Here is a 26,974-nt window from a genome sequence, read left to right on the forward strand (position 1 = left end):
CTGCTCAGGAAATAATGAGAAAAATGAGAGGGGCCCAGCCAGCAACTTTGGTGTGGCAGCCCTTTGAAGCCAGAGAAACACACTCAGCATGGTTTGTGAGCAAGCCCAGTTGCTGCTGCACCTGTGCCTTTAAGACAGTCCAGTGTCTTGGTCACCACTCAGATCCTGAGGAATGCTGGAGAGGGTGCCCCCGCACCACCCCCAACCTGTGGGACACAGAGGAGCTCTGTGGGACCAGACCCTGCTGGTCCTAAAACTGTCTGCATTGATTCATCACTGGATCTGGCGTGCTCTCGCCTCTGTTTCCACGCCATCCATCATGGGTCCCAGAACCAAGAAATCCAATAAAGACACAAAGGCACAGCTCTGTGTTCCCAGCAGGCCCCAGAAAGGCTGTGTGAAGGCCCCAGCCCAGGCAATTAGCTGAGTCCATGGGATCACGTGTGGGTAGGCTTTCAAAACTCCCTTGCCAGGCATTTCACAGGCAGGTGTTTAGGGAAGGAAGGAAGGAAACAGACAGTGGCTGGCTGGGTGCTCCAGCCGTGCCAGGGGACAACCAGGAAAGAGGGAGCCTTCAAGAGACTTGTGATAGAAAAGGAGCTAATTTTTCTCCCAAACTACAAAAGAGAGGGGGCAACCCTTGAGTTTTGTTACAATAAAAATCACTTCCAGTCATTCTTTAAACAATCCAAACTTCTGAAGGCCATAAGCAAGATTTAATAACGGAATTCACCTTTGCTTCCCGATCAGCCTATATTGAGCTCCAGTATAGGCTTAGGCAAGACAGAAGTATAAAGCTTCCAGAGCCTTCCATTCATTTCCAGACCAAACCGGAGCCAGTCTAGCATATTTGCTACCACATATAGAACAAAGGAAATGTAGAGCTCAGAGATCTGCTGTGAACGTATGAAACTCTAAGCCTGCAATCTGCAAAGTTTGCATCAGTTTGTCCCACTCAGAAACAAAGGTTTCTCCACACATGGAACTTTCCCATTCCTGTCCCAGTAGCTTCCTCTCCTTCCAGGGCCTGGCATCAAGCCCCTGGAGAAAGACAGCCAAGCCAGAGGGCTTTGAGTTAATGAGCTACATGGCTTCAGTACCAAGCTCAGTGCTGTGGGAGCTGGACTGAAATGAACTAAAATATTTTCCAAATTCAGTCACTTCTCAATTACACTTGAGTGAACCATCCATGACAACCCAAATACTCCATGCCCCCCAGAGCTTGAAGCCAATGAAAGATGCATAGTGTGTGGGGTGTGTGTGTGTGTATGTGTGTGTGTGTGCGTGTGTGTGTGTGTGTGTGTGTGTGTGTGTGTGTGTGTAAGAAAGAGAGAGAATGTGTTCCCAAAGTAAATATAAACAAGTGATTATTGAATAATTTGTCACTGTTCACAATTTTTCCCATTGCTTTCTCCACACATGCATACAGACAGTTGGTCATAATTGGAAAATCATCAGGTATAGGGGATGTTGGGGTCAGAGGTTCTTCTGAGATTTATAAGCCAGTGTGCACTCTCTTTTCCCGAGTGACCCGAACTAGAAGTAGGAAAGTTATGAATGTGGATCTCCCCCAGTGGTTGGAAGCAGATACTCAAGGAGCCCCAGGCTTACCCTTGCAGGCCACGCTGTTCTCAGGTTCATAGCCAGCCTTACAGGTGCAGCGCCCAATGGGCACCATCCACTCTCCATCTCCATTGCAGTAGAGTTTTATGGGCACATCCACTTCTTCTGCATTAGGGATGCATGTGCCCCGAGCAATCACCAGAGATGTGCTCTCTGCTCCTGTCATGGTTTCTGGGAACACTGCAAAATTTTGCACAATGCTGGGACACTTTTTGAAGAAGACACGGACAGAAAGTAGAGACATACAGGCTCCATAATCCTGGAAAGCGAGGTAAAAACCATTCCTAGTAAGAGGCCCAAAGCTCCTGACTTCTGTGTTGACCTTCATCAACCTTCCCCCAAAATCCACCTGGGAGAAGCTCTCATCTGCAGCAATGGTGTCAACTTTGAGGTAGGGGGCTTCAGACCAGAAGGCTGACTTCTTGGTGGCAATGACAGAGTCAGTCTCATAGTAGTATAAGTTGAAGGTCTCTTTGCAGGAGCCTGGGACATTTGGAAGGCTGCTGCAGTCCCTCACAGTGAAGCGCATCTCTGTATAGATGCGATGGGCGCCCCGTCTGTTGATAAAGGTGGTAAGCAGCCAGTTGTTCTGGTTGGGTTCAAAGACGTTGCACACTTGGTAAGTACGGATGGTGTTCAGGTTTTCATCGTAGCCACTGACTTCTTCCCACTGTCCCAAGTAGGTCACATGCAAAGTCAGAAAGGAGAAAGTGATAAGACAATAATCAATACAGAAGAGACTCTCAGCACCTTGGAGGGGGCTTTAAGAGCTCACCAGCCCCACTGCTCCCACTTAACAAATGAGCTCATATAATCATGTCTGCACTTCAAAGATTTCCTAATATTAAGAGTCTCTACCATACACCAAATACAATGCATTTAATTACATAAACCATTCCCTTGTCAAACTTGGAAATTTAATGTTGTAGCTATCCTTCATTGTACCTCATTGATGGCATACACCATACTCTTCACTGCTGACAGCTTCTTCTACTCAATGAATTAGAGATCCAGTTATAAAAGGACTCTAAAACAGATATCCCATCTGTGAGCCTAATATCTTTTTTGTGACAAAAACTCATTTATATACCTCTGTAAAGTACGTGAAGAGAAATGTTTATTTTGTTTGGTTTTTTGTTTCTCAATAAATTTAGATTCTCAGAACCTTTTGTTTTAGAACAGAAATCTCTTTGAAAGCGTTAGACTGTAAAACTGTATGGAGGCTGCTAAGAGATACTCTTAATGAAGTTAATTCAGCTCATTATTATGAAAAATTCAAGCTGAGATGCAATGCAGGAGCAAGGTTAGAAGCAATGTTACTTAGAAAGGAAGGGCCATTGCTTACTCCAGGAAAGACAGTTGTGATTCGTATTAGAAGACAGAATTCATATTTCAGAATCTTTATGCATCAGAGGAAGAGTAGGGAACAGCAGTTTACTTAATTCTGTTCAGTTATCTCCAATTCTTGGCTAATAAGACATCATGCAATTCCTCCATGTACATGGCTATAGGAGGGGGTGTATGGGAAGGATAGTGCTTTGGAAAGCTACACCTTCTAGAAGGCAGTTTTTGCAACAAGGAAGTTGATAAACAAAGGAGTCTTTTTCCCCTCGGGCTACAAAAGAATACATAGTGTCAAGGGTGAAGGGGACAAACAGAGCATATCTAGAAAGCTGACCCACAAATCCAGGCTCACTGGGTTCTCTTAGCCTTCCCGCAGAGTACCAGTTCCTGCCCCAGTTAGAGTCTCTGGTGAGTTCCTTCCAGAAGCCCTTGAAGACCAAAGGTCCATCTTGATTTACTGCCTAAATAAAGGCTCAGCCCTCCCATAAGGAAACCAGCATCCTATCTGTTATGTGATTACACCACCTCTCTCTCTCTCTCTCTCTCTCTCTCTCTCTCTCTCTCTCTCTCTCTCTCTCTCTCTCTCTCTCTCTCCCCCTCTCTCCCTCCCTCAATGTTTAGACTCATCTTGAACATGCTATGCAGCTACTCTTGCTGCTACCTCCCCAAAGGTATCACAGGCCTACCACCAAAGTTTATGTAGTGCTGAAGGTCATACTCTGACCTTTCTGCCTGCTAGGCAAGCACTCGGTTAACTGAGCCACATCCCCAACTTGTTGCAATCACTCTTGAGGCCCCCAGCACCTCTTATTGCTCTCAACTTGTAATGCCAAAACTTTAACATTGCCAAAGTTGCAAGTGGCTTCTACCTCCAAGCTCTGTCCCTATGCTATGCGTTTGACCTAGGATGCCTTTCTGGTCTTTGCTGGAGTAAGTGCAACTCTGAAAAACCTCACAGCTTCCAGCTCATACTACCCAGACTGGATAGAATACACCATCCTGGCACTTGCTCTCTTTCTCCATCTATGTGAATTTAGACACAGGGACACTAAAGCATCTAACACCACCAGTGGTTGGTGGGCCCCTAAAGAACCATAGCATGTAAGGGGCACTTAGCCTCTGGACACAGACAGCATCAGAACAGACATTGTGCACATCCGAGGATATATGCCTGTTCTCATGTCCAGTGTCAGGGCCACCAGCTGAGCAAAAGCTCTGTTCCATAGCTCATGAGCAGTATAAATCCACCCTGTCAAACCTCACCTGGGCTTTGCTTAATTTCTTATTGATCTCTAGATGTAGAGGAACCCTCGTTTTTTTTTTCCTTCTTAAAGACTGTTAGGTTCTATTTAAATGTGTTTGTGGAAGGTTGGTTCTGCTTGACTGGTTTTTGGAAACCAGAAAACAAATAGATGAGGGAGAAGTTGCTGACTGCCTTTCAGATGGCTTTCAGGCCTCTCTGCCTTCCCAGGGCCATTCTGAAACATTTCCCCTGCTGTCCTGACATGACTTTGGAAGAAAGGATGGCTTTCTTTTAGTGTTCTGCAATTGTTTAAACCCAGCAGGTCTCATGATACATTGTTCTAGCACAGTCTCAGAATAAATGCTGGGGCCCTATGGTTGATGCCCAGGTGAAGCACAGGACCCCATTTAGAGCAGAGATCTGCTCATATTTGGACCCTCTGGCCACCCAACACTAATGAAGCTCTGACTGGGAAAGGAAATCCAACCAACCAGGCTCACCTAAGCGCCAAGGCCATTGCCACTGAATGTCCTGTGATAGACAGAATGAGGATTTCACTCAGCAGAGCTGGTATATTGAGAACATTCATCTTCCCAAATGACACTGATTAGCATTGTAAAGCACAACAGAGGTAATCGTTTCAGACATTAACCTCTCTGGGCCTCAGTTTTCTCATCTGTAAAATGAGGAATCATACTGGGTGACCTCAAGTTGTAAAATTCTACAGATCTAATTGATTCCATGACAGCTCCTGAGGGAGCAATCAAATCAAATTAGAGAGGATAGAGCTGTATATTCAAAAGGAGAAGAGTAGAAAGAAATGGAGAGAAAGGAAAATAGCTCCCTGTGGTTTGGGGGGAAAGGAGACTACAACTACAGAGCCAGGCATTAATTTCCATTCTTCTCCTGTCAGCTACTGCTGTGGGGGTGGGGAACGGAAGAGAGAAGACAGGGCTAGAAGAGAGACAAATGCCTTCCAGAGAATAAGTAGCAATTATGATGGGGAGGGCCTGAAAGAAAGAGAAGATTTTGGTTCATGGAGACAGACTAGGATGGGCTGGCATTCCCAGCAGGGAGGGACAAACATTGTTATTTGTTGATGATACATGGTATCAGTCTCGTAGCTTTATTGCAAAACCTTACTCATTCATCAGTAGAAACTGTTTCTAAACGCCAGCTTTATGCCAAGAATTCCATTAGCCACCGGGGATCCAGCACTGAGAAGCTTAGGACTGAGAAGCTTAGGACCGAAAAACAGGAACAGAAATGAGCCTGTTATGAAAATAACTAAATATGTACAATTGTGCTAATTAATGGGAGGTTATGAGGTGCCAAGAAAGGGAATATATATGAATGCAAGAAAGTCTCCCCAAATGGTCTTCAAGTGGATGGCCTGGAGCAGTGTGTATATCCTAAGGACAAAAATGGGCAGGGTATCTGTGCCCTCGGGGATACTAAGACAAAAGCTCTGAGGTGGGAAAAAAGCAAGCAGGTGTCATCCAGGGATGAAGTTCATGGAAACAGTAGAAGTGGCAGAGATGAAACAAAAGGAAGTCAAACAGGGTGAGAAGTTTGGGTTTCAACCTGACTCCCGAAAACATAGGTGAGTTCTAGAGAGGAAACACAACAGGAAACCAAAGCTCAATGTTTAGGAGCTACCTCAAAGTAGGGAATAGGCTGGAGGGAGGTTTAAGTGCACAGAAGGAACAATTGGAGATCATATATGAAAGAAGATAGGATCAGAGGAGGAGACCTGCAGAGTCTGGAGAGATATTTTGGGGAGACTCTCGCTGGCAGTGAATGGACCAGACCCAAGGGTCCATGGGCCCGGTGAACATCTTTTCGCACTATTTTTGAGAATCTTGGGTCTTTAGAAACGCTGGTTTCCCTTTCTTTGTCTTCCCTTAAAAAAGCCTGAGGTTTCTATAGATCTTGGGTCATCTGCCTGAAGAGATACTCAATTTCTCTTTCTGGACCAGTTTTTGTTACCATGAACCTGTACTGCCCAAGGACAGATTTACAAAACTTCTCTATTCAGTGGCTACTTTCCAGCCTCCACTTCTGAGCCCCTCCTGTGTTTGTCCCTGTTTTTCTCTCTTCCCACTAAAGAGCAGCCAAGTACTATGGTTGGCTCACCAGATTGGCATTAAAAAGATACAGTGCCAAGTCTTGGTTAGAAAGTAGCTGAGAAGATACCAGGAAACGGAAACTGACAACATCTTATTTAATTTGATGCAATTGCTTCTCTCACACTGACAATGTTAACCTAAACTCAAATCAATGCAAAGAGGGTAAATTAAGGTTTGGTTTTTTTTTTCAAAATTTTGGATAACTACATAACCATCTGGAAAAAAACCTAGCACACCCCATCCTCCATCATTACTCCAGAATAAAATTCTCAATAAATGAGAGTTAAACATTAAAAGCAAAAAAAAAAATATGAAAAAGAACACAGAGAAAATTTCTCTACACTAATCATGACACAAAACTCATGAGACCAGATAAATTTAATTTCACCAATTTTCTCACTTTTTAAATTTTCTCACTTAGTTAAATGGGCAAGGCAGAAACCACTATATGCAAATAGAAAAGAAAAAAAAAAACCTTGATGAAAAACCCTCAAAACTATTCATGATGTGTCACAGTAATACATTAATTACCCCTAATACACGGAAAACTTACATATCTGTAAAAGAGACTAGACACGCAGGCAAAGAATATCAGCAAGCAGATCACTGAGATGCAGAGACACCTCTCAATCATGAGAGGATGTGGCCTGTCAGTCAACATTACCTAAATGGTCTAGGCCATGTGTTGACCCTTTTATTGTTGGTGGTTAAAGAATATTGTTTGAAGATGCTACATTTGTAATGATACTGGAGATAAAATTTATGGTCCTCAGGCAGGAGAGATTACTCAACAGTTAAGAGCCCTTACTACTCTGGCAGAAAACCAGGACTCGATTCCCAGAACCAACATGGCCGCTCACAAACCATCCATAACTCCGGTTCTAGGAAATTTAATGCCCTCTTCTGGCCCACCTCCACACTGTCACATATGTGGTGCACATACATATATGTAGGCAAACACATAAACTAAAAATAAATCTTTAAGAAAAAATTCTGATATACAACTAGACGGAGGGTAAATTGGTATTATTTCAAATAAAATCTTGGTTTTACTTATCAGCAATCTTAGCCACTCACAGCCTTTGACTTGGCAATTCTACTTGGAGGACCATTCCTAAATAGATTTTTTTCACATGTGAAATCAGACATGGGGTGGGGTGGTGGACTGGAGAGATGGCTCAGTGGTTAAGAGCACTGACTGCTCTTCTAGAGGTCCTGAGTTCAATTCCCATCAACCACATGGTGGCTCACAACCATCTGAAATGGGATCCAACGCCCTTTTCTGATGTGCAAGAAGACAGTGACAGTGTACTCATATACATTAAAAATATTTTCAAATAATCATAAATGTACATAGTCACTCAAGCCTATCATCACCTTCAGAGGTAACCATGCCTCTGAGGAGCACATTTAGTAAGCCTTCCCCGGATCTTCTGACGGGGACCTCAGGGAACTTTGCACAGCCAAGACAGAATGAAGAGTTATTCATTGAGATCAAATTTCTCACTAATGATTATTATAAATAATGCTTCTCTTTGTGGATCACACTTCCTATTTCACTGCATGTCAACTTCTTTATTCCCACCCATCTTCTTGGATCTCTCAATTTAATTCTTTAATGTGACTGAAGACCTTTGCTAATATCCATCAAGTGACAAATGCATAAACAAAGTACTATGTTTCCATACAATGGAATATAATTCTGAACAAAAGGGGAGTAAAGAACTGATACATATTAGAACAGGAGTGAATCCCAAAACACTGTGTCAAGTGAAGACAGCTATGTGCCTCAAAAAACCACATATTATAGACTCTAAGAGCCAAGGAAACAAACAAACAAACAAACCAAAAGTATTTTTGCCTGGGCCTGAGCCGTCAACTTATGAATAACTACAAATGAGTATTCAGAATCTTCTTTTGGGGGTTGATGGGAATGTTCCGAGATGGGACTATAATGATCAAAAACTCAGAATTTGCTAAAGTAATTTAATTATATGCCTCACATGAGTCCATCTATAGGATATAAATAAACACATCGCTACTGCTAAAAACAAACTTCATCCTCTTGTGCAATAGATACCTTAACTCCTAAACAATATGGACTTGGTCTGTGATTTACAGATACCATAACCATAGTCCTCCCTGTACCCAGAATGCCCTTACCACTTCTTTACCCTTCTACAGTTCAGCTTCTTAAACACTGTCACCACCCTGTACACAATGACACTCTCTCTCTCTCTCTCTCTCTCTCTCTCTCTCTCTCTCTCTCTCTCTCTCTCTCTCTCTCTGTGTGTGTCTCTCCCCCTCCCTCCCTCTCTCCTGCCCTCCCTCTCCCCCCCTCTCTCTCTGTCTCTCTCTGTGTCTCTGTCTCTCTCTCCCCCTCCCTCCCTCTCTCCTGCCCTCCCTTTCCCCCTCTCTCTCTCTGTCTCTCTCTCCCTCTCTCCCCCTCCCTCCCTCTCTCCTGCCCTCCCTCTCCCCCTCTCTCTCTTTCTCTCTGTCTCTCTCTCCCCCTCCCTCCCTCTCTCCTGCCCTCCCTCTTCTCCTCTCCCTCTCCCTCTCCCTCTCTCCCTCTCTCCCCCTCCCTCCCTCTCTCCTGCCCTCCCTTTCCCCCTCTCTCTCTCTGTCTCTCTCTCCCTCTCTCCCCCTCCCTCCCTCTCTCCTGCCCTCCCTCTCCCCCTCTCTCTCTTTCTCTCTGTCTCTCTCTCCCCCTCCCTCCCTCTCTCCTGCCCTCCCTCTTCTCCTCTCCCTCTCCCTCTCCCTCTCTCCCTCTCTCCCCCTCCCTCCCTCTCTCCTGCCCTCCCTCTCCCCCCCTCTCTCTGTGTCTCTGTCTCTCTCTCCCCCCCTCCCTCTCTCCTGCCCTCCCTCTCCCCCTCTCCCTCTCTCCTTCTCTCTCTCTCTCTTTCTCTCTCCCTCTCTCTCTCACACACACACACACAGACACACACAGACACACAGAAACACACACACACACGCACACATACATGCATGCATGCACAAATTATAGTTAAAGTTTCTAGGTATACAGGGACCAAAAATTAACACAAAATCAACATGTAATGAATCCAAATGTCTCTGGCAATGCCCACCATACCACAGCACATGGCTTCTCAGCTGCTTTGATTTTGTACACACAATATGCACACTTCATTCTGCACGTGTCACACCACCCGAGGCCAACGAATTGAAACACCTCGGCTCAGATTTGAGCCAATCATATTCTCTAAACACTGTTTTTATTGTACGTGAGAGTGTTATGCACTGTATTAATTAAAGCATGATGGTTTAATTACAGAAAACAAAGACTTAATATTTTCCTACTGTCACTCCTCAGCATGCACTGGTTATCTTTGGGTTCTATTGCACTAGGATTTTAATTTTTAAAACTGCTATTTGAATTGCTGACTTGAGTTTCATTTAAAAAAAATAGATAAACTTGAAATTGTGACTGGAGCAGAATTTCCTACAACTTCTGAAATGGCCCTAAACATACATCTGCAATATGGTACTCTGAATTTAAGCAAACTAGTGTTCTCGGCATTGACACAATCATAAATGCAAAATATTGATAACCTTGAAATATTGAAAATGCTGCATGACCTGCAGTGTCCAATATTTAGTCAAGAATTAATTCTTTATCTATAAAATATGCAATTATAGCCATCTCATTAATGTGCGAATTTGTCTTTAGTAAATAGTATATATTTGTCTTAAATAAATGCTAAGGTGGTATAAATGACAGAGTTACTTTAAGTTTTTTGTGACTCACTATCAGTAAGTTTGGTTTGCAAAACTAATTTTTAGGCCTTTGTACCCAGGATTATGTAAACTTTTCTAGGGCAAATCGTGTTGCAAGCTGAAGTCCAAAGAAACTCTATTCTGATCCAAGTGGCAACTATTCCTTCAGTCTACCTTGTTTCTGGATGGGCAAATGATGGTAAAATGGAGGCAAAAGCAGCCTCTAGGGAGGATGGAGGTGTTGCTGAAGTTCTGACAGACCCTAAGCCTTCGCCTATTCTGCCATCTTCAAAACCATCTGATCTCAACTGCACAAAGCCAAAAAAAATGGCAGACCTGGCTGGACACCATTCAAGAGGGACAAGATCTTTTAACAAGTGGACAGACTAAGGATTTTCTGTAACAGCTGCACACAAGTCAGATGCACGCTGGGACTGAACAAGGAGTCTCAGGCCTCACTTGCTCCATGATGATGTCCCCAGCTTAAATCTGGATGGTGATCAGTTTTTAGAATACTTCCCACATGGGTGAGTTTATTCCACACAATTTAACATTCCGTAATACCCTCTTTGCGACTACTCTTTAATTGCTTTGTGTATGTGACTTTGGAGTCTGCCACTAAGCTGTGAGTTCCTTGAGGACGAGATTATGCTCGGACTAATTTGTTAGTTGATTTCTACAAGTAACCACTGCTGCCACGCAACAGCGTTTTATCCAGGAATATCTAGGATGCTCGTCTCATTTCCTATCCTAGATGACCCTACCCACATGCAAGGATTCAGTTGCCGTGGAGTACATCCCCAATTTTACAGCTCCCTAGTGCTCCGACTTGTGTAACAGGACTGTTGGCTGGACGTTACCTGCAGATACCTGGAACTCGCCTTGCTCTCTGCAACACCATGTCCACACGGTGACCAATTCTATAAACCTAGGAAGAACTTGATGCTCTTCTTTCTGAATTAGTGTCATTTCTGGTAATCGCTGGGGACTAGCTACCAAATCTTTCTTCTATTCTCTCCTTTGCGATGCCTCTGTCCAGTGCTCTCTTCCTTTCCCCTTTCCACCACTGACTCTTCTCTCCCCTCCCAATGACTCTCCCAACCACTCTTTTTTTTTTCTTTTTTTCGGAGCTGGGGACAGAACCCAGGGCCTTGCGCTTGCTAGGCAAGCACTCTACCACTGAGCCAAATCCCCAACCCCCCAACCACTCTTTAAACTCTTCTAACCCCGTCATCTTCTAAACCGCAAATCCATCTCCTCCATGATCATACCTGCAAATGGTTGGAACAGTGTCGAGCGCATCACTGTATTCCTAGTGCCTAGCTCTCAAAAACAAACAACAACAACAACAAAAATACTAGATTTCCTGGTACCTGGAAGTGCTATAAAAGCTACCAAAGCAAGGGAGCAACCGACAGTCTTATACATGTATAAAATATAGGAATCACAGCAATGGCCAGCATGGCATGATAGCCCTAAGGGTTCAATAGTGCATCCATGTCTTTGCAGGAACCAAGAGCTTTCTAATTCAACTGACGGCCCAGCTCAGCAAGAGGAAAACAAGCCTGGTACGAGAAACCTAGCCAACTACCCAGGGCAAATGAAGTCATGGATCTTGGAGGAGAGCCTGCAACTACTACTTTACTATACCAGCGTAACCCCTAACTACCCTCTAAATATTTATCTTTATACCCACAGATAAGTGTAGTCCTCACCCTTCATTAAGAAAACTTCTTTTACAACAGAGGGAGACCATTACAGAAAACCACAATCAATGAGAATGCAGCGTGGTGGAGCCCAGTCCCAACTGACATATTTACAACACAACTCCCGCACCCAACACTCAGTGATCACTGTGGAAGAGGAGGCAGAAAGGATGCATGAACCGGAAGAACAGGAAGTTTCTTTGGATAACTGTGTCTCCTAGAAATGCCAGAAATTATAACAGGACTCACCACCGTGTTCGCCTAAACTTGAACTTGGAAGACACCAATAGTGACACTAACGTGGAAAAGAGAAAGTTTGTGAAGCCTCAACCCTACACAAAGAACTACAGTCAACTAAGGAAGGCTGAAGGCCAGGGAAATAGTCTCCTCCCCCGTGAAAGAGCATACCGATTGGTCAGACAATACCTAAGGTCAGTCCTGAAAAAAAACACCTACATATAAGTTACATTGTATATCTGAAGGACTGAGCAGATCAACAATTCAAGAAAAGAGGACATGCATTTGAAAGAGAACAAGAGGGTAAGAACAGGAGGGTTCTAGGAGGGAAATAACGTGATCTTATTATAATCTCAAACAATGAAAGAATTATGTGAAAAGATTCTGGAAGCCAGAGGCAATGTGGGAGGCCCTACTGTGCTCTGCCTCCCTGGCCACTGGTCCTTACTGTGAAAGACCACAAGTGCTAAATGGGGAGAAGAAGCAATCCACCTCGCTGCAGAGCAGGCAGACTAGTAACTAGTAATCGTCTTTCAAAGGGCACTATTATTGATGCAAATGGCCCGTCTGTCCTTGAGATAAGCATAATAAAGAAAACAATGACACCCATTAGAAAATACTGGCTCAGGCTTTCAGAAGAGGACTTTGATGAATGGGAATGACACCCCTTAGGTGCCTGCAAGTTCCGGGTTCCCTGGACCTGCTTACTGGAACTCAGAGCTAGTCTGTTGCTCTGGAAGGGCTCCCAGGTGTCTACAGACACTTGAACAATGAATATTGATTGTTTGCTAGTAGGCTGGTGTGTGTGTGTGTGTGTGTGTGTGTGTGTGTGTGTGTGTGTGTGTGTGTGTGCAGGCATACACTCGTGCATGTGTACGAACCTCTCCCCTTTCAAGGCCACTGTCATGAGTTCTTCCCACCATTCCTCCTCCATTTCCTTCTAGAACGTAGTCAGTTTTAATAAGTGAGGTTGATGGCCAGACTAAGCAGTGATATTTTTCAGTCAAAGATGAAGTTACTAGACCTGTGTCATTTCCAGCTCTGCCTGTGAAGACAACCTCAAGCGGAACGTATGAGGAGTTCAGAACTTGATAGTTAGCCCTTCTTTGAAGTATTATGATACCCTTCTCCACTCCCAGAACTCTCACTAACCTCCAGGAGGCCACAACCTAGCAGCTCTACAAACCATGGTTACTAGGCTTGTAGGGAAGGCTCTGAACACTGAAGATAGGGAGAAGAAACGACTGAAATTTGGGCTCATAAGGCTCAGTCGTTAAAGCGCTTGCTTCACAGCCTGAGCACCTGAGCTTGGATCCTCTGCATTCATAGAAAAAAGCCAGATATGCCTAACCCAGAGCTAGGGAGGCAGAGACACGCAGATCCCTGGGTTCATTGGCCACCGAGTCTACATAAAAAGATGAGTTCCCAGCTTTAATGAGAGACCCTGTCTCAAAAAACCTGATATTGGCCCCGGGCTTCCACACACCTGCATATACACGCACACATGGACACCTGCATGCTTATATATTCACGTGACCACTTACTCACATGTACACATGCACAGCCAATTCTTTTTTTTTTTAATATTCTTTCTTTATTTTGTGCGTTTGGTGTTTTGACTATTATGTGACGGGAGGTGTTTCTTTTCTGGTCCAATCTATTTGGAGTTCTGTAGGCTTCTTGTATGCTTATGGGTATCTCTTTCTTTAGGTTAGGGAAGTTTTCTTCTATGATTTTGTTGAAGATATTTACTGGTCCTTTGAGCTGGGAGTCTTCACTCTCTTCTATACCTATTATCCTTAGGTTTGATCTTCTCATTGAGTCCTGGATTTCCTGTATGTTTTGGACCAGTAGCTTTTTCCGCTTTACATTATCTTTGACAGTTGAGTCGATGATTTCTATGGAATCTTCTGCTCCTGAGATTCTCTCTTTCATCTCTTGTATTCTGTTGGTGAAGCTCGTATCTACAGCTCCTTGTCTCTTCTTTTGGTTTTCTATATCCAGGGTTGTTTCCATGTGTTCTTTCTTGATTGCTTCTATTTCCATTTTTAATTCCTTCAACTATTTGATTGTGTTTTCCTGGAATTCTTTCAGGGACTTTTGTGACTCCTCTCTATGGGCTTCTACTTGTTTATTTGTTTTCCTGGAATTCTTTTAGGGATTTTTGCGATTCCTCTCTGTAGGCTTCTACTTATTCTCTAAGGGAGTTCTTCACGTCTTTCTTGAAGTCCTCCAGCATCATGATCAAATATGATTTTGAAACTAGATCTTGCTTTTCTGGTGTGTTTGGATATTCAGTGTTTGCTTTGGTGGGAGAATTGGGCTCCGATGATGCCATGTAGTCTTGGTTTCTGTTGCTTGAGTTCCTGCACTTGCCTCTCGCCATCAGATTATCTCTAGTGTTACTTTGTTCTGCTATTTCTGACAGTGGCTAGACTGTCCTATAAGCCTGTGTTTCAGGAGTGCTGTAGACCTGTTTTCCTGTTTCCTTTCAGCCAGTTATGGGGACAGAGTGTTCTGCTTTCGGGTGTGTAGTTTTTCCTATCTACAGGTCTTCAGCTGTTCCTGTGGGCCTGTGTCTTGAGTTCACCAGGCAGATCGCTTGCAGCAGAAAAGTTGGTCTTACCTGTGGTCCCGAGGCTCAAGTTTGCTCATGGGGTGTTGCTTATGAGCTCTCCGCGGCTGCAGCAACCAGGAAGATCTGCGCTGCCCTTTCCGGGAGCTTCCGTGCACCAGGGTTCCAGATGGCGTTTGGTGTTTTCCTCTGGAATCAGTAATGTGTGCAGAGTGCAGTCTCTTCTGGTTTCCCAGGCATGTCTGCCTCTCTGAAGGTTTAGCTCTCCCTCCCACGGGATTTGGGTGCAGAGAACTGTTTATCCTGTCGGTCCCTTCAGGTTCCGGCGGTGTCTCAGACGCAGTGGATCTGCTGCTCCTGGGCCCTCCTCTACGGGAACCCAGAGGCCGTATACAGTTTCCTCTTGGGTCAGGGATGTGGGCAGGGGTGGGCAATGTTGGTGGTCTCTTCTGCTCTGCAGTCTCAGGAGTGCCTACCTGACCAGGCGGTGAGGGCTCTCTCCCACGGGTTTGGGAGCAGAGAGCTGCTTCGGGCAGGGATCCGCTGGTTTGGGACTCCCCCGCACAGCCAATTCTTAAAATCAGCTTTTCTCTCTGTTAACTTGGCAGGATTCTAGCTGTTCTAACCACTACCCTGCCCAGCTCGGTGAACTCATTTCTTAAGTCAGGATTGGATAAGACAAGAGAATCCACTCATTCTCCAAACAATGTTTGAGGTATTGGTGACCCAGCAGAAAATAGACAAATCTGCAACCCCCGTGGACCTTATATTGTAACACAGCGAACCAGCCAGTGAGCAAACATAGGAAGGTACCCATGTAGATGCTTCTGAATTGAAATGCTCCCTCCTGGAGGGAAGAGAGAGAGGCTCATAATACCCAGGATGCTAAGGAAGCTTAGAACTCAGGAAGCGCAGAAAGTTACAAGACTCATGAGGCCCCTTCCCAATGTTACATAAGCAGTAACCAACTGCTGGAGGAAGAGGAGACTCTCAAGTGGAACTGCCTGCAAGCTGGATGGAGCTCCAGGGGTCTGGCTTTGGTGAGTCACCATCCACAGTGATGTGGGCTTTTAATGGCACAGCTGCTATGGGATCACTCATTCTCCTAGAACTTCGAATTCGTTTTCTTAAGTGACCTTTGCAAATGTATTAGTTCGCCAAGCAGGAATAGACTGGGTGAAATTGTTTTTTAGGTCTGTTATTGGTATCCTACCTGAGATGAAGAGTTTGTTTGGATTTTGTTTGTTTGTTGTTTGTTTGTTGTTTTGTTTTGTTTTTTAATCTTTCTGTGGGAACAAAAGTATGCCACAAAGTAACACAGTGTTACTTTGGGAAGGGCTTCTGAAATTTAAAGATACCTACCAGCCAGGCTGGGAGTCTATTCCAGGTACAAGAACAACAAATCCCCTGAATTAATAGCCTGGTATATGCCAAGAAAACCAGGACACCAGTGTGGCCATAAAAACTGGGAAGGGGCCAAGAGCAGGAGGCCTCACCTCTGCTAACTATAGTCTTGTAACCACAGACAACTTTTGAGTTTCAGTCTCTCCACATGCAAAATACTATTTTCCTTGCAGGGTGTGGTGAGGCCTCAAAGGTGGTGGAAGTAACTCTTGTAGAGTGTTCAGCAACTACCACTTGCTGACTACCAGCAATTGCTGTTACTACTACGATGGCCATCTTTACTGTCTTAACCTCAAGACCTGCCCCTAGCTGAGTCAATGGGGTGTGGAAGCCATCTTGATTCTAGATAAGTTATCCTACCCTGTGCTCAGCAGAATGTAAGGACTTATGGTCCGAATTCCCTCTCCATTCAAACCCAGTAAAATAAACAACAGCCCTTCTCTTTGCTGACAATTTCCCAGGCTTCCTCTGAGCCTACATCAGTGCAGACCATCTTCTTTCAAACAGGCTTTCAGTGGGACTCTATCTTCCACGAGCCCACAGGAAACAAAACCAAATCCAGCTCAGAGGCTCTGGGTCCACTCTGCAGTCTGTAATTGGACATCACCTGCTGTCAAGGGAAGCTGCTATGTCAGTAGAAATGGTTGCCACTGTGCTCTGTGGGACAATAATGGGAATATGATGGCCTTGCCCAATCAGGGGAGATGGTTGCCTCTCTAAACATGCCTCCAGCAGTATTCAGCTTCATCAAGCATAGAGGAACCCACAGATTCATTAGGGCAGCAGATAGGTCAGAGACACCACCATCTAGCCTCTCACCAATCAGTGTGGACTCCGAGAAAGAAGCTCCGGTATAGACAGTAGGTTAAGCCTGAAAGAGCTGGGAGATTAGACAAGCTAGAGGGCTAATGAAAAGGTAAAATTCGGTCCTTGGGGCATAAACTCCTACATGCCCAGAGGGACCTGTCATTTAGCACAGCAACCAACCAAGACAACATTTCCTCAATGGCTCCCAAGAGGGCCTGAGCTTCCAGCTCACCTCCCAATATGCTTAATTTACCTCCCAGATGTGCTGGCCTGGGAGAATATGAATGGCCCCCTCACGCATCACCAAAGTCTACGAGGTATACTGAAGAGAAGGGTGGCTCATGGAACATTGTTTCTTTCCGGCTAGCATCTTGAAAGGGCTTCATATTGCCTGTTGTATGACATAAAACAGAGTTCTCCAGACTCCAGAGTCGGAGCATAGATACACTCTTCGGAGCGCACAAGAGCAAAGGAGTGAAGAGACCTAATTAGAATATGGAGAGTGTGTACACCTGATACCCACCGCAGCCTCTAAAAGCAAAACTCCCGGAGATCCACCTGAAGCAGCCACCCAGCCTCTGCTCCCAGCTGCCACGACCTCTGTCTCCTCACGTCCTCTCTAATAGCATTCAGTGCTGTATGACCTTGCCTTATGACTTTTCCAGTGGGCGATATGAACAAATGTCTCTTCACCATAGATGGGACACTAATCATGGATCAAAGAAACGATTCTACCCAAGGCCAGCTTGGTGGACCAATGAGGGGACTTACAGGAGTAGGAGGAATGGGGGAGTGCTAGCAGGTATCTGTGTCACCCCACTGCTGGATGGTAGGGATATGAGCAAGCGAGAGAGAAGGTCCCAGGTGAGTACACCAGATACTGAGAGGGAGCATTTGTGCTTCACAAACAAACTTAAGAGTTCAGAGGCTCTGCCCAAAAGGGAATCCCCCACAGCAAGGACCTGGTACTTTGTGATACCCAGAAAACCAGGATGCCAGCTTGACTACAAGAGCAAAGAGTCAGAAAGACTAGAAAGAGGTGAGGCTGGGAGATGACTTCTGCAGTCCTGCCCAACCCAGAACCAGATCATGGTGTGGTTAGCATGGGAAAAAATCACCAGCTCTGGGCTCAGCCAGACCCAGCTGGTTGACCAGAAGTACCTCTTTAAACCTCTCCAAATCAGTTTTCCCCTTTGCAACACAGATATACTAAAAATACGTAGTCTGTGAGATGGACGTGAGGATTAGACAGAATGTATACCTGATGTGCCTAAAAACTCAAGTCATACTCTTTGGGGAGTTTCAGAATGGATGGCTACAAGCCCTCTGGTGAGACAGGCTTGGTGGGTTTGGTGCTCCCTCAACAACGTGTACCCTCTGAAGCTCTCTCCTGTCTGCCTGGTGGTCTATCCTTTTGTTTCCAGCTTCTTCATCACCATATGTGTGGTATGTGTGGGAAACTTAGGTGTACATACAGTTGGGAGTACTAGTCGAGGTCCTCTCTCAAGTATGCTCCCTTATTCAAGGCAAATGAGACTTGACTCCTCAATACTCTGGGAGAAAAAGAACTTCCCTCACTCCTCAGGGATCCCACGCCATGGAGCCACCTCATTACCAGAAGGCCCGAGGTCCAGCAAACAGGCATCTTTACGAAGCCTGACACATTTCAGATCCCAGTATCCACCGGCACATCAGGAAGAGCTCAGACACCCGCAGGCCTGTGCCTCAAAACGAGCATCTGGTCCACACACCCCCAAGCCACTGGCAGCCCCACCAGGCAGCAACATGGAGTACCAGGCCCTGCCTGGAGTCGGGTCTCTAACCATTATGACAGCTGCTGCTGCTGTTGACACTGCAACAGTGACAAATTCATCCTTCTGACAGGATCCTTTTAAATAATTCACAGGGAGCTGGGGATTAAGACACTGTTTCTCTCTGTCTCTGTTGAGATTTAAAATACCTCCAGCTGAGGGATTTAAAGAGAATATAATGGCCTGGCCCTCTAGGGTCTACCCTCCCCCTTTCCTCCTCTTTCCCATTTCCCAAACTCATCCCCCACTCCACCAGCCAGCCCTATAACGAGAAGGTCCAGAAAACAAGAAAGAAAGGGGTGGGGGGAAAGAGGGGAGCCAGTGCTTGGCTGGTCACTATGGCAACGGTGGCAGGGTATTCAGCTACTATTATCCCAGTGCCTCACACATGTGATTATCTTAAGCTGTCTATTGAATGTGGTTCGCACTGCTGCCCAACACGGCCTTGTTCGACAAGGCAGGGGCGGGAGCTGCAGGCCCCAGCTGCCTAATAGAGCTTGGCTGAGCCCTTAGTGCTCCCGACGAAGGGCACAGAGTTAGCCCCAGAGAGACTAGTGGCATTTTCATTCGGTTTGGAGGGACTGCTGCTCCGAATGCCTAGCAGAGGCCAGTCTGAAGCCGGTCCATCGCACTGGGTCACAGGCTGCAAAAATGGGCTTCTCATTCTGGGAACTCATAGCACATGGGCCATGCCCCGGCTAGAGCCAGCTGGAACTCTTCTAGAGACCAGGGAGCCAGCCCTGCAAGGAAGGAGGGGTTCTTGGCTTCATTACCATCCTCTGAGTACAAGTGAACTAAATCTGGTCTGAGAAGAAGGATGCTTCTTCTCCAGTCTGCTGTCCCCCCTCCCACAACTGGAGGGAAACATGGTCAGAGCCTACAACCTGCTTTGGGGGACTGACTATCTTTTTCCTAGGACTGCTGGAGCTTGCTGCCAGGATGCCTGTGGAGGAGTCTGATGCCCACTGAGGAAAATGATCTCACTCCTTTGCTTCTTGGACCTGGCTTTGGATTATTTCTACACTGAGGTGCCTTAATCCATGAGCATTCCTTAAATGACAAGATCAGTCATTCATCAGTACCCACTAAACGCATTCTACCTTTTCCAGAGTCTCTCTCAAAATTCAGTTCTCCAGTTGAACGCATTAGCTGAGATACTCTTGGGTGGCAGCGGGACACCAGCATCTTCATCAGTGGCTTGCACTTAGCCCTCTCTAAATGTCCACCATCAGCCTGGCCTTGCCCCCACCTGCAGCTCTATACAGATAGCCACAAACAGGTCCCCATCAGCCTGGCCTTGCCCCCACCTGCAGCTCTATGCAGATAGCCACAAACAGGTCCCAATAACCTCCAAGTGTGTCACAGCTGGCTCATCTTTGCATAATGAATTAATTGTCTGTACCCACATGCAAACACAATCCATTATCAGCTGGCATGCAGTAGTCAAAGCAGATAAGTCTGAATGCTTACTCTGACATCACATTGACTGTTCTGTCCTTGTGACACCTGGACATGGCTCAGACTTGCTCTTCAATCATGATGAATCAGGACTAAGTGCTTGGAGGTGAAGATGCAGTGCATCACACACACAAACACACACACACACACACACACACACACACACACGTGCGGGCATGCACGCATGCACACATGCATAACACACATATACATGTACTCGAGCAGGCACGCATGCATGTATACACACAATTCAATTGCAGGAGGAATTCCGAGACCACCTGATAGAACAAAGCGGCTCACTAAAGTCCCCTCACAACTCCCCCTTCTGAAGTGTCCTCACTTCTGTGTGATTACTAAGGCTTTGGGGATGGGAACTGGCTCTACCATCATCAGATATCACTGTCTCTTCTTCTGGATTTCTGACCAGGGTTCATGTGATCTGTGAGTAAGGCTTCACACTTCATGTCCACTTCGACTTCTTATCTTCTACCCCTAAACCTTCAGATCTTAGATTACCTGCTCCAGCTGTCCCTTTCAAATATGCTTTTACATAAGAAAAGACTGACTCCTCAGGCACTCCCTACAAGCACCACTCTGGACTGTGGGTGCGAATTTCATGTTTCCTATGGTAGAGTATTGGGAGACACTGCCCTCTGCTCATTGCCTTCCTGCCTTCTTGTTCCTCCAGCATCTATGGCCCCTTGAGTCCCTCTTCACACTCCTTCACAGCCATTGGAACAAGAATGAACTTTGTGGTCAGACAGGCCTGGGTCTGTCTCTGTGCTGTGACTTTGAGTACAGCCCTGAGATTTAAGGACACCACTGAAAAATGGAAGAAATGTCACCTACTGTGGGTGTCCTGGTGAGAGTCAGTGAGGTGATATGTACCATCCTGGAACCAGGTTCAGTGTTTAACTGATGGTGACCAGTAGTGACAGCAGTTAATAAAAATCCTGCTATCAATAACAGGGTGTATTCTCTGGCCTTCGTTTGGGAAAAACAATCTAAGGGAAATGCTCAAATGTTTATTTTGTTCCCACAGCCCTCCCCTCTAACAAGAGCTGGTGCACAGTGCTGTCACAGTACTAGTCAAAGCCAGCAGCATTGCCCTGAACTAAAAACAAAACAAAACAAAACAAAACAAAAAAAAAAAAACAAAAAAAATCCCAAGGTAAACAAAATTAAATCCTCACTGTCACTCCTCAAATAAATGCTTACATTGATGCAAAATATGGGTCCCAGCAAGTTAAAGACCTTAGCAGGAAATGGAAATAATCCCAGAACATCAGCTTCTAAATCCTAGGCTTGCTTCCTTAGAAATACAGTGGTTGATAAGGAAAGAAAAACTTCATCAGGGAGCTGCCCAGTTTCTGCAGGAGTTCATCCTTCCTAGGGTCAGACACAGAGTCTTCATCTTTTTTCTGATGACTCTGCCATTCCCTTCATCTGTTTCCTCCTCTGTGTGTGTGTGTGTGTGTGTGTGTGTGTGTGTGTGTGTGTGTGTGTGTGTATGCATGCCTGTGTATACACATGCATATGTGAGTGTATGTGCATATGTGTAGAAGCCAGAGGTTGATACTACCACCTGCCTTACTCAATTGTTCTCCACCTTATCTGTTGAGACAAGATCCCTCTCAGAGTCCAGAGCTCACTGATTAGTTGGATTAGTTGGTCAGCAAGTCCTGTGGGTATCTCTTGTCTCTGCCTTCTTGCACTGGGATTGCAGGTGCATGTCAAGTCCAACTTTCTGCAAGGGTGTTAGAGATCCAAACTCATACCTTCATGCTTGTGCTTCTGGAACTGTCAATTGAGCCATCTCGTCGACCCCTTCTGACTTCCTAATTCAACATAACCTTGCTTCTGACGCTCTGCCCTTCACTCAGGTTTCTTATCTGAGTCGAGCTGAGCTCAGGCTAGAATAGCTGATCTGTTCCTCTCCATTCAAGAACCCTGCTCTCTTATCTTTCAAGTCAGGAAGAGCTGTCACTCAGTCCTCAGGTTAACATAACTTTTTCCATAACCTTCCCATAGAGGGCTTCTGAGATGACAGGGGGCACCTATCTGTCCCAGTCAACTTGAGTTAAGCCTATTAGGGTGCAAATAAGCTAGGTCTGGCCTAGGAAAAGGACCCATCCACCCCCACCCGCCTGTGTGCTTCCGGCTGAGTTAGAACCTGCAATGGATCAGCCACTAAGGCAACTGATTCTTCCTGGGGCCACATCTCCAAAAGGGGAGAAGTTGATATGGATAAGCTCTGTGGATTTTGGACAGACCTAATAAGCAGATGAAAGCATGTGAGGCATTTCTAAGGGCAAGAAAGGAAATTAGTGTGACATTAGATTCTAGAAAGCCACAACTCCCAAAGTGCCTTAATCCAGTAAACTAGAAATAAAAGCACACTCACCCCCATTTTTTTAACTTGCATGCATGCACACATGTACAAACATATGTATACACACACACAGAGAGAGAGAGAGAGAGAGAGAGAGAGAGAGTCCTTAGCCCAACTCTCCTCCCCTAGTGCCCACCCACCCTCCTACCTCACCAGGCAGGCCTGTTGGCCAGTTCCTTCTGAGAGCAGATTCTGAACCTTCTGGACCACCCTCCATCTCCTGGAGGAGGCCCCACCTCCCAGCTCTAGTCCTGAAACCCCCCCCCCCTTGCCTTTGTCTATCACTGTCTCTGTCAGGCAGGTGATTTTAAACTTCCATTCCTAAAAGACGCATATTATATAAAAAATGTTTTAAGTGCCTCGGGTGTTTTGCTCCTCATTGCTTCATAAAAGTGACATTAATAGCCAGGGAAGAGCTCAGCTGAGTGCAATTAGGGAGGATGTTTCAGGTATGAAAGCTGTTTTGAGCCTGCTAATGTTTCCTAATTACAGGCCTTTTGGTAGAGAGAGAAAAAGATAAAGAGTGGGTGGGAGACACAGGGTGGGGAGGCCTGACTTAGCTCAGTGGTTTACCTGAAGAGGGAAGGAGAGGAGAGAGGAGGAGGGAAAGATCAGGGGGCCAGAGGTCAGCAGCAGGGGGCTGGCCACTCTCAGCTGAGAAAGCTAAACTAATTCCTGAGTAACAGCTAAGGAAAGGATTCCATTCATGTCTGGAACTGTGAGAAAAAGCCAACCTTTTACACAGTGTGCCTGAATTCCTGGACCTCAGGGGCATCTCGGCTTGAGTCTTCCACAATTCACAGCTGTGGTTTGTCCTAAGCAGGAATCTCATTAGTTGTGCCCTAGTAGAGGATCAGCCTACCAGGGGTTAAAGGGCAACAGGGACACTATTGAGCCATGGAATCTAAGGTGAAGATTTATCTGCTGGCTGTTCCTCATTTTTGTTTCCATAGCAGTAAGACAGAGCCTGGGAAAGCCCTGCGGTTGGTTCACATAGGCCTCTTCTGTTGTGTTAGGTTTGTTCGCTTGTTTGCTGTTATTTTTTAATCTTTCTTATTCGCTAAGAACTTTCTGGAATCTATACCCTGAGAGAGTTACAGTATGTCCCCCTTCCCTACAGTCCCTAAAGTTTTCACTGGGCCTAGCTCAACACTGAACGTGAGCAACAAGTCCTCTATTTGAGGGTGAGTATAGAATCCAAGACAAGCCACTTAGGCCTGAGTAGAACAAATGCCAAGGCTTCTGCTAGACGGAGGCGCCAGCAACAGCTGTTTCTTCTTTTCCAGCATAAAAATGGAAGAGGCTAAAGGGCAGAAGCTGCTGTGGACATGTCGCGACACAGAGGAGCTGTAGCATCCCACCAATACCCAGTGCTGTGGGAGATGAACAAGAAGAAGGAGCAAGAAGAGACAAAAAAATAAAAGAGACAAGTGTGGGACAGGGTATAGAGTGGGAGTCAGCTCACCCCCATGGCTAGACTGGCCCAAGCCACAGCCCAGGCTACTTGGACCATCTGTGTGTGAGCTCAGCTCTGTCCTCACAGACTGCTTTGCACTTCTGTCCCTGGCCACCCAAAGCCCTGACTGAGGACATGTGCCTGTTGATGGGAGGTGCCAGGACTTAGCCACCAAACCACATGATCTCAGACCAACACACAGTATGGAAAAGCACTACCTGGCTGCACCCTCTGCCCGCCTGCTGTTGGCACGCCTCCAAAGTCAAATAGGGGACATTCCATTGACAAAACCCTTTCTCTCATCCACAGCTAAATTTCACTTGGATCTGCCCCTAACCCAGCTCAGGCGTTTCTAGCCTAATTAGCAGGATTGAGTCATCAAAGGCAGAGGAGAAGAAAATCAGCCCTCCAGAGGGCTGATAATAGCCTAGTGTTTCCTAAGTAAGTGCCAAAGAAAACTACTTTACCTACCCTTGTCCTGGGTGGGGCTGCTACCCAACAGAACAGAGGAAGTGAGGGAGTCTAAAAGGCAGGCCCTGATCACGTAGGCAGGGATCTGCCAATGGGGATGTGAGCAGAGATTTGATGTCATGACCTGGGGCTTAGGCTGCTGCTCTATACCTGTGTCACTTACCAGCCCAGAAAAATAGGAATTGATTTTGTTGGCCTTGGAAGAGACAGGCAGTTGCTGGAGTGGCTTTCTCTCCTGAGTGTAATTTCCTCACTCCCATGAGAGCCAGCTGGCAAGAGCACCTCAAGAACTTGAGGATGGAGGACAGAGCCAGGGATGCCAAGAGACCCAGACAGGCCACACACCTGGATAGCCAGAGAGTGGGTATGGGGAAAGCCCTGCAGAAGGCTTCAGCGTGTACTGGGAGTTAATGGCCAGCCATAGACTTTCAAATGGGAGTCTTTCCCTCCTCAGTAGAACTTAGCTTAGTCAGTTCAATAATCCTTCCACCACAACACAGAACTGCCTAGAGAGGCCTTGGTAAAACTCCTTTAATGTCATCTGTCCATACACAGACATGTATGCACACATGCACATTTATCTACACAGGCATATACATACACACAAATATACATGTGCACTCAGATACACACACACCACATATATACGCAGAAATATAAATGTATACAAATGTTTATAACATTACACATACACATAAATATGCACATATACATAGACATACACACAAAGATATATTCACACACATATATAAACATATAATACACACATATATACATATACATATAATTATATGCCCAACATAGGCACATATAGGCGCATATACATAGACAAACACACATATATAAATATGTGCACATACATATATATGCATATACAAATACACACATATACACATGTCTACACACACACACACACATATGCTGATTATACACAGAGAGTGCACAGGAGCCCAGTTTACTCAAGCTGTGGGCTCACCGAGCTTGATTCTGGATCCCTTTTGCAGTTTTCCTCTATCAAGCCTTGGTGAAGAATGGCTAGTATTAAAATAGTCAACCCCGGGGTTGGGGATTTAGCTCAGTGGTAGAGCGCTTGCCTAGCAAGCGGAAGGCCCTGGGTTCGGTCCCCAGCTCCGAAAAAAAGAAAAAAGAAAAAAAAAAGTCAACCCCACATGCCACTGGCTGTGAAGGTGATTCCGAGGCAGCACAGATACACATGGAATCTGGAAGCCCACAGAGAAGTCTTTGAAGATAGGAACTTACATAGATATTCACTTAGAGACTCACATCATAGACACAGGAACTGACACAAAAGAAGGCCGTCTATGGTCCGGGTACAATAGTAGGTGAGCTCTGCCCAAGCTCTTTGAGAGCAAAGGGACTTTGGGCTTGGGTTTCCAGTGAGGAAATTGAATACACCAGATTCTCAGGGGACACACAGACTTGCCTCTAACCCATTATAGTCAGGGTTTGAAAAAGAAAGGTGCCTCCAGGGCATCCATTCTCTTTGGTCAGGCTCATCTCTCAGGTAGTGCTATTTGCATTGCTAATTAACTCTTTATTGACAGTTGGATATTGCTAGGCCTCTAACTCTTTGTTGGGCTACAATGAACCTGTCCTGGACATCTCTTAGTGTAGAGCCCTGGGTTACAGATGCAAAGAAGTACCACTTACTCAACTGACAAACATTCCTGGTGACCGAGCCCTGCTAGGTTGGTACCAGGGACAGAGACCTAGAGCAGACCCACCCTCTGGGCCTTGAAAACATGGCCACATCCTTCCCAGATGGTAGTCTGTGAGAGGCCAGTGCTGTGACCATTGAGCCGCAGATGGAGAAGCAACCAGGAGGGTCCCAGAGGGGATAGAACAGAGCTGACACTTTCGGGGCACCAGGTCAGTGAGGAGGGCAAAAATGGAAGAGGCCAGGCAGCATCTAGAAACAGGACTGACTATGGAGGACCATGTAGTCATGAAAGCCACTATTTACAATTTACTCACAATGTAGTGGTTACTCTACATTCTTTGAACTCACTACCTATAGGTCTGCTACTGTGGAGAGCTGAGAAAACAAGGGTCTCTCCAGCCTAGGAAGGGGTTCTGGAGAACCTCACTGAGGTGTCTTCAAATAACCATAGTCCTTTAGAGGGAACCCAATACCCCCTGGCATTGTCCACCTATAATAGGAATTTTCCTTTTTCCCTCTATTTACCAGGTAGCATGTGACTTTGATTAAACCAAGAGACTTACATTAAAGGTGGGCTGCTTAATTACCAAGCAGTATTTTGAATTCAGGCATAAATAAGTTCTGACTTTGACATGCAATGTTACATTCAGCTTTCTAACAACAGGACTACAAATGGTTCATAAGCTAGGTGTGGGTGGTGAGCCAAGCCCAGATCGGGCAGTTTTTAAGCACGAGAGCAGAGAAACACAGATAGCCACATAAACCAAAGGTCTCTTAGGCTCCTCCTCTGTGGAGCCCAAGGGGCTGCCATGTGGTATGGTCAGCATCTACTGCAGTGTCTGCTGCCTCCCCTCTTTGGAAGGACAAAGAGATCCCCTCTCAGGGCAGGACAAACTTAACCC

General features: G+C 45.7%; 1 protein-coding gene across 1 annotated transcript in view; it reads right to left on the reverse strand.

The window, feature by feature from the left end:
• Ephb1 (Eph receptor B1) overlaps nt 1-26,974 on the reverse strand; it is a 436,332-nt gene that overhangs the window by 277,721 nt on the left and 131,637 nt on the right. The window contains 1 exon segment of the mRNA NM_001104528.1: nt 1,612-2,293. Coding sequence (NP_001097998.1) covers nt 1,612-2,293 — 682 coding nt within the window.

This window comes from Rattus norvegicus, chromosome 8, assembly GCF_021556685.1.
Source record: "Rattus norvegicus strain SHRSP/BbbUtx chromosome 8, alternate assembly SHRSP_T2T, whole genome shotgun sequence".
Classification (NCBI taxonomy): Eukaryota; Metazoa; Chordata; class Mammalia; order Rodentia; family Muridae; genus Rattus; species Rattus norvegicus.